The sequence below is a fragment of the Pelophylax lessonae genome, assembly GCF_965119305.1.
Source record: "Pelophylax lessonae genome assembly, chromosome: 4".
NCBI lineage: Eukaryota > Metazoa > Chordata > Amphibia > Anura > Ranidae > Pelophylax > Pelophylax lessonae.
Window position 1 is genome coordinate 499,059,590 of NC_138771.1, and position 12,418 is coordinate 499,072,007.

At 41.5% G+C, this 12,418-nt stretch overlaps 1 protein-coding gene across 4 annotated transcripts in view; it reads left to right on the top strand.

The window, feature by feature from the left end:
* KDM5A (lysine demethylase 5A) overlaps positions 1-12,418 on the top strand; it is a 132,341-nt gene that overhangs the window by 13,450 nt on the left and 106,473 nt on the right. For 2 of the 4 annotated variants that reach the window (XM_082254626.1, XM_082254627.1), the window contains exons 2-5: positions 2,018-2,095; positions 7,201-7,323; positions 11,513-11,683; positions 11,917-12,048. In XM_082254626.1, coding sequence (XP_082110752.1) covers positions 2,018-2,095; positions 7,201-7,323; positions 11,513-11,683; positions 11,917-12,048 — 504 coding nt within the window. The remainder of the gene's footprint in view (positions 1-2,017; positions 2,096-7,200; positions 7,324-11,512; positions 11,684-11,916; positions 12,049-12,418) is intronic. The other 2 variants (XM_082254629.1, XM_082254628.1) reach the window with 1 other exon arrangement.

The following is a 12,418-nucleotide window of genomic DNA, read 5'->3' on the forward strand; positions in this document are numbered from 1 at the left end:
GTAGTATATACTGTATGCCGTTTTGTAAAATTCATCTTCTTAATACCTTATTTTTTCTCCCCTAACAGCGGTCACGTGACCGCCTGTTGCTCTTTCTCCGATTGTATGTACTACAAAGGGAGGGGCCAAGATCGTCCCTCTGATGTTTGCAGGGTGGTCATGTGACCTCCCTCTGTAGTGTATACATCTGAGAAAGAGAGCAGCGGGTCACGTGACCGCTGATCGGGGAGAAGGAATAAGGTATTTAGAAGATGAATTTTACAAAACCGCTTACAGTGTATACATCATGTTATCCTACCAGAGGGGCTGGCGGTAATTGGAAGCCGTAATGTTTTCACTGCTCAGAACAGTGCAGGAAGGAGAGGGAAGGGGCGGCTCACATACAGAGCGTACAAGGGAGGGTAGGAGGACACAGGAGACAGAGAGCTGTGGATGACGGAGGCACGTAAACTGACCATGGTGTCAGGGCTCAGCAGCCATGATTACTGTGGTCAGTTTACAGGGAGGAGGGCAGAACCAAGCAGGATCAGCCATGTATTCCAGGTGATGGAAGGGGCCAAATGACACAGCGCTGTGCTGTTATTCATGCTTTAAAGGATCAGGACCCCCTTTTTTTTTTTTTTTAGGGTAACAAACCCTTTAACTTGGAATGTTGGTCATTTAGCAGTCAAATGCCTGATTTATTGATTAAATGTTTCAGGAACTCCTCTGATTGCTGTTTTATAGCCCCCGTTCACACCGGTGCGACTTGTCATGCGAGTTGACAGTTTAAAATTGCATGACAAGTCTCACCCTATTTGTGCCTATGGAGCACGACCGATTTGAAAAAGTTTCCTGCACTATTTTTGGCGGTTTCATGTGCGACTTGCATGGACATCTGTGCATGAAGTCGTACAGATGTTGGCAAGCCGCACATGAAATCCCACTGACCCGTGACTTTGAAATCACACTGATGTAGCACGATTTCAAAGTAGCGTTCAGTGTGAACGGGTTATTAAGCCACAATATTTTACACATTTATAGTTGTCTCCAGTTGGAGGAGAGGTGGCAGCACAGAAGTATTTTTGTTTAGTTTGTTTTGAAGGCCAACATTCTGGGTTGGATAATTAATGACATCAGGGGTCTATTCAGCCTACCTTCCACTGAAGCTAAAGAAGCTCAGATTGTGCTACATTAGCTTATTTCTAGTGGCCAAGGAAAGCTCCGAACCTGGAAGTGACGTAATGCATGTTGCTTCAGTGTTTATTCTAGTTAGGGGAGATCAGCAAATAGATGTTCGTCCGTCTCCCTTCTGCTTACCTGGGAGTACTCCCATGGGGGTCCCAGACTTACAGGTGGGACAGTGGACCCTGAGAAACATGGAGGGGTTCACCACACTATGGTTAATCCATGGAAGCAACCCCACAGCTGTAAAAGCCAACAGTGGGCTTTTGCTAGGCTTGGGTCTAAAGATAAAATAGCAAAACCATTTTTAGCTGCAATACTCCTCTTCAATTCTAAGATTTCCTCCACTATTATTCTGCCTGTAGATTCTCGGTCTGATGGGCAGCAGCCTTCAACCCACTTCCTCTGAGCCCTGGTTGTCCTGGCCCCCTCAGCCTGCGACTGGACATTGAAAGGAGAAGCAGCACAGGGATGAGCTCATCTCCCTGTCGCTCTGCTCTCTCCTATCAACAATCTTCATGTCAGTACATACACTGATTGGCTGCTTGTTCTGCTACTCCTTGTCAAACTCCAGCCCTGTTATACGGGGACTGCAAGGGGCTGATACCAGGTCAGGTTCAGGTTCCTACACTGCTTGCATTTTAAAATATAAATTCAGTAAAACAATTACAGAGTTGTATTAATGTGTTTATTTTACATCTGCCTAAACCTCTGTTTCAATGTTATGTATTAAGATTTTAATGTATTTTAAGTTTGGGTTATGTTATGGAGCTAGGTGTGATGTGAATTCTGCTTGGTGGTACTTTGTACCTTCAGTCTGCTTTTAATAATTTTCTTGCACTGTATTTTTTAGGACTGGCAGCCACCATTTGCTTGCGATGTCAAGAGTTTCAGCTTCACCCCTCGAGTGCAGCGGCTCAATGAGCTGGAGGTACGGTACTCATCGGAGTCTAGAGGTGGAATGAGATATTGTATGAGAGAGATACCTGGCTTCTGACAGGTGTTTTTATCAAACTGATTTGCATCTTTGCTGGCTGGCAGATACGTTGCAGCATGCTTAACCACTTGACCTCCGAAATGTTTTTTTCATGACCAGAGCAATTTTTGCTATTCAGCACTGCGCTACTTTAACTATCCATTGCTCTGTCTTGCAACATTGTACGCAAATTACATTTGAATATAATTTTTATCACACAAATAGAGCTTTCTTTTGGTGGTATTTATTTACAGTGGGTACGGAAAGTATTCAGACCCCCTTAAATTTTTCACTCTTTGTTATATTACAGCCATTTGCTAAAATCATTTAACCACTTAAGCCCCGGAAGATTTTACCCCCATTCCGACCAGGGGGTATTTTGCGATTCGGCACTGCGTGACTTTAACGGACGATTGCACGGTCGTGCGACGCTGTACCTAAACGAATTTGGCGTCCTTTTTTTCCCACAAACAGAGCTTTCTTTTGGTGGTATTTGATCACCTGTGCGATTTTTTGATCACGCGCTATAAACAAAAAAAGAGCGTCAATTTTGCAAAAATAGCAATATTTTTCACATTTTTTTATATGAAATTCCCCCCCAAAAAAATGTAAAAATCAAAATTTTTTAACATTTTCGGCCAATTTGTTTTATGCTACCTATGTTTGGTAAAAAAAAATCGCAAAAAGCGTATTTTGATTGGTTTGCGCAAAAGTTATCGCGTTTACTAACAAATGGAAAGATTTTTGTCATTTTTGTTGTTTTTTTTTAACGCGTAATGGCGTCAATCTTCGATTTTTTTTTTTTTTTTTTTTTTGCGGTACTGCAACATTGCGGCGGACAGATCGGACCCTTGACTGACATTTTTGACACTTTTGGGGTTACCAGTGACATTTCTACAGTAATCAGTGCTATATATATGCACTGTTACTGTAAAAATACACTGGTAGTGAAGGGGTTAACTTTATTTGGGAGGGAGGGGCTGTGTGTGTCCCTAGGGGCGTGCTTTCTACTGTGATTGGCTGTGGCTTGAGCTGTAAGGACACTGATCAACGGATCTACATAGTAGATCCATGTGATCAGTGTCTTTACAGCGAGGAGAATGACAGGTGGCTTGTTTACACAAGCTGCCTGACATTCTCCCTCTCCCCCGCCGATCGCCGAGTGGCCGGCGGACATCGGGTCCGCTGGTCACACGCGCGGGGGGGTCCGTGACCACGCGGGAGCGGGAGCGCGCCTCCGGCGGCGCGCGCTCGCTCCCTAGACCCTCACAAGCAAGCAACGTAGCCCTACGTTAGTTTGCCTGTGAGGGGCTGACCGCCGACGTAGATAGTCGTGCGGCGGTCGGCAAGTGGTTAAGTTCATTCTTCTTCCTCATGAATGTACACATAGCACCACATACTGACAGAAAAACACAGAATTGTTGACATTGTTGCAGATTTATTAAAAAAGAAAAACTGAAATATCACATGGTCCTAAGTATTCAGACCCTTTGCTCAGTATTTAGTAGAAGCCCCCTTTTGATCTAATACAGCCAGGAGTCTTTTTGGGAAAGATGCAACAAGTCTTTCACACCTGGATTTGGGGATCCTCTGCCATTCCTCCTTGCAGATCCTCTCCAGTTCTGTCAGGTTGGATGGTAAACGTTGGTGGACAGCCATTTTTAGGTCTCTCCAGAGATGCTCAATTGGGTTTAAGTCAGGGCTCTGGCTGGGCCATTCAAGAACAGTTACGGAGTTGTTGTGAAGCCACTCCTTCATTATTTTAGCTGTGTGCTTAGGGTCATTGTCTTGTTGGAAGGTAAACCTTCGGCCCAGTCTGAGGTCCAGAGCACTCTGGAGAAGATTTTTGTCCAGGATATCCCTGTACTTGGCCGCATTCATCTTTCCCTCGATTGCAACCAGTTGTCCTGTCCCTGCAGCTGAAAAACACCCCCACAGCATGATGCTGCCACCACCATGCTTCACTGTTGGGACTGTATTGGACAGGTGATGAGCAGTGCCTGGTTTTCTCCACACATACCGCTTAGAATTAAGGCCAAAAAGTTCTATTTTGGTCTCATCAGACCAGAGAATCTTATTTCTCACCATCTCGGAGTCCTCCAGGTGTTTTTTAGCAAACTCCATGCGGGCTTTTATGTGTCTTACACTGAGGAGAGGCTTCCGTCGGGCCACTCTGCCATAAAGCCCCGACTGGTGGAGGGCTGCAGTGATGGTTGACTTTCTACAACTTTCTCCCATCTCCTGACTGCATCTCTGGAGCTCAGCCACAGTGATCTTTGGGTTCTTCTTTACCTCTCTCACCAAGGCTCTTCTCCCCCGATAGCTCAGTTTGGCCGGACGGCCAGCTCTAGGAAGGGTTCTGGTCGTCCCAAACGTCTTCCATTTGAGGATTATGGAGGCCATTGTGCTCTTAGGAACCTTAAGTGCAGCAGAAATCTTTTTGTAACCTTGGCCAGATCTGTGCCTTGCCACAATTCTGTCTCTGAGCTCTTCAGGCAGTTCCTTTGACCTCATGATTCTCATTTGCTCTGACATGCATTGTGATCTGGAAGGTCTTATATAGACAGGTGTGTGGCTTTCCTAATCAAGTCCAATCAGTATAATCAAACACAGCTGGACTCAAATGAAGGTGTAGAACCATCTCAAGGATGATCAGAAGAAATGGAAAGCACCGGAGTTAAATATATGAGTGTCACAGCAAAGGGTCTGAATACTTAGGACCATGTGATATTTCAGTTTGTCTTTTTTAATAAATCTGCAACAATGTCAACAATTCTGTGTTTTTCTGTCAGTATGGGGTGCTATGTGTACATTCATGAGGAAGAAGAATGAACCTAAATGATTTTAGCAAATGGCTGCAATATAACAAAGAGTGAAAAATTTAAGGGGGTCTGAATACTTTCCGTACCCACTGTACCACTGGGTTATTTGTTTTTTGCGATATAAATGAAATAATGCCAAAAAAAAAGACATGTTTTTCTTAGCTGTTATAAAATTTTGCAAAAAAAAAAAAATCTTTCTTCATAAATTTAGGCCAAAATGTATTCTGCTACATTTCTTTGGTAAAAATAACCCAAATCTGTGTATATTATTTAGTCTGTGTAAAAGTTATAAAGTCCACAAACGATAGTGTATGTATAAATCTATCTGAAAATTGATAGTTCCTGATGTACTGACGGCCTATCTAATTTCTTGAGGAGGCCCTAAAATGCCAAGACAGTACAAATTCCCCCCAAATGACCTGTTATTGGAAAGTAGGCAGTCGAAGGTATTCAGTAGGAGGCATGGAGAGTTGTATTTTTTTGTCACAGTTTTTGGGAAAATTAAGAAATTACCCCCTTGCTGACCGCAATACGAATATATACGTTGCCTTTTGCAAGTGGCTTACCGGGATCATGGATGAAGATATCAGTTTTGTTCGGTACTGTTTTGTTTCTGCAGGTGGCTGGCTTTCTCATGAAACTGGTCCGAGCTGCTCATGAGCCGCTGGAACGGTTTCCGAAGCGGCGGGAGGACCGCTCGCCAGTGTTTCTCGGGCTTACTGTTTCCGCCAGTTAACCGGAGAAACGATCCAATGGTTCGGTCGGCTGCTCCCATAGGCGATTAAAGAGTTTATACTCTTTGATCGACTCTATGGCCTTTGAAGGACCGGAGCGCTATCATGATAACACTTCCAGTCCAGGCTGGAAGAACAAACCTCTTTTTTTTTTTTTTTGGATATTTTTCTTTTTAAAGGTAAAGAAGAAATGTGGGGTCTTTTTGACCACAGATCTCTCCATAAAGAGGACCTGTCATTCTTATTTATATTACAAGGGATGTTTACATTCCTTGTAATAGGAATAAAAGTGATAAAAAAAATGAAAGGGACAGTGTAGAAATAAAATAATATATAAAAAAAAATGTTCTAAGCAACCCCATCCCTCCATGGCCATGTGCAGAAGCGAACACATACATAAGTCGCGCACGTATATGTAAACTGTACGAACCGCACGTGTGTGGTATCGACGCAAACTTTCGTGCAAGAGAAATAATTCTAGCACTAAACCTCCTGTGTAACTCTAAAAAGGTAACCTGTAAAAGCCGTTTAAAGCGTCGCCTATGGAGATTTTTAGGTAGCGTAGTTTGTCGCCATTCCACAAGCGTACGCAATTTTGAAGTGTGACATGTTGGATTACTATTTACTTGGCATCTTCTTTTACATGATGCAAAAAATTGGGTTTTTTTTATTAATTAAAGTGTACTTTTTTCTAAGAAAAATTGCGTTTGCAAAACCGCTACGCAAATATCATGTGACCTAAAAAATTGCAACAATCGCCATTTTTTTTCCCTATGGTCTCTGTAAAAAAACATGTATAATGTTTTGGGGTTATAAGTAATTTTCTAACAAAAAATACAGAATTAAACTTGTAAACAAAAAGTGCCAGAAAAAGCCTGGTTGGCAAGTGGTTAAATAAATAAAATTTAGGGTTTTTTTCCACACTTTTTTTTTGTAAATTATTGTAACCAGTACAGTATGGCTGCCTCATATGATCGGTGTTATGGTGATCAGGGATACTGACTGATGGCAGTATGTTTAAAAATAAATAATTTTTTTATTTAATTTTTTTAAACATTTTGTTTTTCTTTTTTTTACAATTTTTTTCTTTTTTTTTTCTGTCCACAGCTATTACATAGTACAGGGTGTTGTGATTGGCCCAGGTACCATGTGATCACTGGTGACCGATCACAAATCATACACAGTGGTAAGCAATAATCTCATGAGTGAATGTCCCAGTGGGCTAATGGAAAAAAACTGAGAGATTGCCATACTAGAACAGACAATGTTAGCATGGCGATCTCCCTTGCTGTGCCTGTGTGTTCTGACGGGAATCTCCCACCCCGCCAGAACATGCTGATCTTCCCCTATCTATCCTAAACTAAATGAACACTGGGCCTATACTATTTTATTTAGGTGTGAGTATGTTTTTATTTTCTTTTACATTGTAATACAATTTAAAAAAAACATTTTTGATAATGTTTTTATATTACTGAAAGTAAAAATAAAGTTGTTTGTTTGCTAGGCAATAACCCGTGTGAAGCTTGACTTTTTGGATCAGCTGGCAAAGTTCTGGGAATTACAAGGCTCCGCGTTGAGAATCCCAGTAGTGGATCGCAAGCTGTTGGATGTCTATGCATTGAGTAAGGTATGACATAAACACTGCTTTTCAGGAATGCATTTCAGTGATCCAGTCAGTGTTCAGTGAATATTGTGGATGTGATCTTTAGACTGCAGCTGGTAGTTATTTGCATTATGCTGCCTGCTAGAGGGTTCTGGGAGAACATTCCAACTGCAGGAAGAACACTGCCTTAAAACACAATTTTTTAAATGAGGCCTGAACTTGCCTTTCTAATATATAGAAAAGAGGACAACTCCCAGGATGGGACTTTGTAGGCAGACAATAAATATGAAGTAGTATTATAGTAAAACATAGCATTTATTAACAAAAAAATAAAATCATGATAAACCTCAATTAAGAATGAGCATGGAAAACCATCTGTGTGAATACATATATATCACCGGTTCAGTAGGTGAGCAAGAGGATTCAACTCAATGTTCTCACTATTGCCAACATGTTTCGGAAAAAAACAATTCCTTCTTCAGGGAATAGGTCTGAACACAGTATTCTAGTCTATGAAGTATAAAATGCAAATATCAGTACAAATGTTTTATCATTTGATAATATACCCATATCAATAAGATCATGGTGGCAGAAACAATACTCACATTGCTAAATGCACATACAGAAATATGTAAAGAAGTTGGATCCTGAGTGCCTCAACTGTGCAGCACAGATAGAGGCCCTGGATATAGGGCTAGCTAGATATAAGCTCTATGTAGATCAACATAAAGTAAGAGATGTAAACGATTGAACAACAGATTCCACAATAGGTTCAATAAAGAGAATTTCTCCCAGGTCCTGGCTACAGCAGATGCCCTCAAGGATCACCAAAAGGCCAATCGGTCCTATAAGTCAGTGGTCCTCAACTCCGTTCCTCAGGGCCCACTAACAGGCCAGATTTTAGGTATTACCTTGGGGAGATGCAGACTACAATACTGCAATCACTGAGCAGCAAATGATATCACCTGTGATGTATTTCAGTTATCTTGCAAACCTGGCCTGTTAGTGGGCCCTGAGGACCAGGGTTGAGGACCACTGCTATAAGTTATAAAGGTTGAATATATCAGAGTATCTATGTCTAAACAATGAACAGACACAGACCGCTAGGCATAACACTACTCAAAGGTGCATGCAAAAGGTCCCCAGAATGAGACATGCAGTGGATGAAAGTTATCTGTATCTTTTTACCTGTCCGAGGTGATGTAGACACAGTAAGTGTCTATCTGGAAGTCCATCTCATGAGGAAGACTCATTAGAGTCCCAGTATATGTACTCATCTGATGACTGCGTGATAACAAACGGGTGAGGGGACAACGAGGAGGCGGGAATCCGCAGCCTGGGCGCGAACCTGCTACTTCCTCCCTTATCCCCCAAAGGTGTCATTAGTCAGCTGGTCTTAAAAGATAATTCAGACCAGGCATTCGTGTCCATCTGTGCCAAATTACAGGTCCCGAGTGATGGCAGTGACCCCCCCCCCCCCCCCCACGTCCCGGGGGCCTGAACTTACCTTTCTGATATTTGCACAGTTGTAGTGATTTCTGTTTAGCGCCAGCAACTCCTGTGTTCTGGAGTTCTTTAACTGCTTTTCATATACATGTTAAAATCAGCGTAAATATCTATGTGGGGGGAGAGACCGTGTCACAATCAAATAAAAAAAAAAAAAAAAAAACCTTTTCACCATCCCCCATTAAATTTTAGTGGCCAAAATGTTTAAAAAAGGAAAACCCCCAACTCTCCAATCAAGGGGCCTGGAGTAGGGGGATTTTTGGTGTGTCATATAATACACAGAAAAGTAAATATAAAATGTTACAAAATCTTTATTAATGTACAAAAATATACAATTCCTAATAAAAGATTGGTCTGGATATATTTGATATGGGCTTGTAAATTTACACAACACTAGGCTGTATATTGTGTAGTGACACACACACACACACACACACACACACACACACACGTGCATCTCATAAAATTAGAATATCATCAAAAAGTGATTTAATTCAAAAAGTAAAACTACACACTCCATGCCCAAGATGGTTAAGGCAGCGCTGAAAAATAATGGTGGCCACACAAAATATTGACACTTGGGGCCCAATTTGGACATTTTCACTTAGGGGTTTATGCACTTTTGTTGCCAGCGGTTTAGACATTATTAGCTGTGTGTTGAGTTATTTTGAAGGGACAGCAAATGTACACTGTTATGCAAGCTATACACTCACAGATGCCTAGTGGATAGGACCTCTGCCATAGGGCACTTGGGTCCTCATTAGAAATCCCAGCCAGGACATGATCTGCACATGGTGTATATGTTCTCCCTGCAGGTTTCCTCCAGGTACTGCAGCTTTACACAGCTTCCATCCACACTCCTGGTTACTGTGTAAACTGGGCTTAATAAATATATATATATATATATATATATATATATATATATATATATATATATATATATATATATATACATATATACACACACACACACATGCATCTCATAAAATTAGAATATCATCAAAAAGTTAATTTATTTCAGTAATTTAATTCAAAAAGTAAAACTCACCTATTTTATATAGGTGCATTACACACAGAGTGATATATTTCAAGCATTTCTTTCTTTTATTTTGATGATTATTGCTTGCAGCTAGTGAAAATTCAAAAGCTCGGAAAATTAGAATATAACATTTAAAAAAAAATAAAATAAAAAAGTTTCTATTACAGAAATGTTGGCTTACTGAAAAGTGTGTCCATGTACAGTGCAGTATAGTATGCATTCAATACTTGGTCGGGGCTCCTTTTGCATGAATTACTGCATCAATGTGGCGTGGCATGGAGGCGATCAGCCTGTGCCACTGCTGAGGTGTTATGGAAGCCCAAGTTGCTTTGATAGCGACCTTCAATTCAATTGCATTGTTGGGTCTGGTGTCTCTCATCTTCCTCTTGACAATACCCCACAGATTTTCTATGGGGTTTAGGTCAGGCAAGTTTGCTAGCTAATTAAGCACATTGATACCATGATCATGTGACCAGGTAAGGAAACCCCTTCCCATTTCATGCTGTCAGTAATGGCACCACATGGAAGAGAAATCTCACAAGGCACGAGAAAGGTGAAGGCTACAAGAAGATCAGCAAAGCTTTACTTCTCAGTCAGAATACTGTAGCAAAAGTGATACAAAAATTTAACAAAGATGGAACTGCAACCATCTCACAGAGATGTCCAGGCTGTCCATAGAAGTTAACACAACAGGAGCGTCTTCTGATGAGAGGGTTGAACTTGAATACAATCGCCATGCAGGTTTACTGCAGTTATCTAAAGAAAGTAGAAAGCCAAACTGGGGTAATTGTTTCCCCTGACACAATACAGCATACACTGCAGAGGAATGGCATGCATGGGTGTCCTCCACAAAGGAAGCTTCTCCTAAAGCCCATGCACAAAAAAGCCCACCTAGAATTTGCCAGGGCCCACGCTGAAAAAGACCACTGGGACTCTAGAGTGATTAGACCAAGATAAATGTTTTTGGAACTGATGGCTTCAAAACTGTATGGCGTCGCAAAGGTTAGGTACTATGGCACTAGAACTATTGCTCTCACTCTAACGTTTGTGGTAATATCTTACGTGTGCTGCAATCACGGTTTACATATGGGTGTTGGACCCATGTGTGCATTTGGATTGAAAAGGTCTGTATAGACCTAACAAGACCTGTTTCTGTAAATATCTATGGTTTTCTTTGATATCGTCACTGGGTTTATAAAGTTCCTATAAGGGCAGCTGCTGGTAGGTCAGTTTTATATTGATGTAAGCACTACTTATCCCAAGAGTGTTTTCTCTACAGAAAGTATGTAGGTAGGTTCCTGACAGTTCAGGTAGCAGCAGAGTTTTGCTTGGCAATGTATGCGTGTGGAATGGGACAAAAAGGGGGATTGAGGGATTGGCAGAGTTCTGTAATCCAGCAGGCAGTGCTGATTTAAGATTTCAGAGCTGAATATGTAAATTGTCAGCCCAAACTGGAAATTTTGAACACACTGGCTTTCTGGCAGATCAACTGGTATTTCTCTGTACTTGCAACTTTTAAAACATAGTGAACTTTGCATGAACTGCAGAGATGTAGTACATATTTGTGGGGTCCCCCCCAGACATATGCTTCAATTAACAGCAAGCTATGTGTTCCTTTTTATTAATTTGGCATTCTGTAAACATTTTCTTATACCTCCTCTGTTTTAGGTGGTTTCTAGTGAAGGAGGCTTCGAGGTCGTCAGCAAAGAGAAGAAATGGTCAAAAGTTGGTAGTCGTCTAGGATACATGCCAGGCAAGGGCACAGGATCTCTTCTGAAGACCCACTACGAGCGTATTTTGTACCCATATGAGCTCTTCCAGTCTGGGATCAGCCTCATGGTAAGACCATTTATCTTGATAAGCATTTTCTGCAGGGGAATAACTAAGCTGGGTGTGATTTGTCTTATGAGAAGTCATAGACAAAATATCACCCTTTGGTTTTTGAAGAACTACAGGCCTCAGCATGAATCATTTGACCTTGCATTGCTTGTGCGGAGTAGTAGGAAATCTTCAGGTTGTGCAAAACATTTCGAAGCGTCGTAAGTTTTTTTTTCTAATTTCTGAACAACCAGGGCATTCAGAAGCCTAATCTGAAGGCAGAGGAGAAAGTGGAGGTGACGGAGCCCTGTGAAGACCCCAAAGATTCTGCAGGAAGTGAGAAAATCAATATTCCTCTGAAGAGATCTCGGCGAATCAAGTCAGAGGTGTTTAGGGTTTTTAGTTCTTGTTGTTTTATTACCTCTATCCATCTCCTTTTTGCTTTTTGCAGTCTCACCAAAAAAGCAGGTAAACCCCAGAGTAGGAAAGAGTTAAATATGTAATCCCAACATTTCATATTCCTGATATGTGCCTGCTGTATCATGTGCTTGTCTGAGAAATCCTGTTCTCTTTGTTTTGCTTCCTTTGTGTGAAATCCCTGGTATTCCTGCCAGTCCTCCTGCTTTCCTATTAAAAACTGACCACACTAAGCAGGAGAACCCAGCACAGTCAGTTTTCTGGCTATGCTGGGAACTCAGCCTGCTCTTCTTCAATGAGCTGACTTGTCCTGACACGCCCCCGCTGCACAGCCATTCA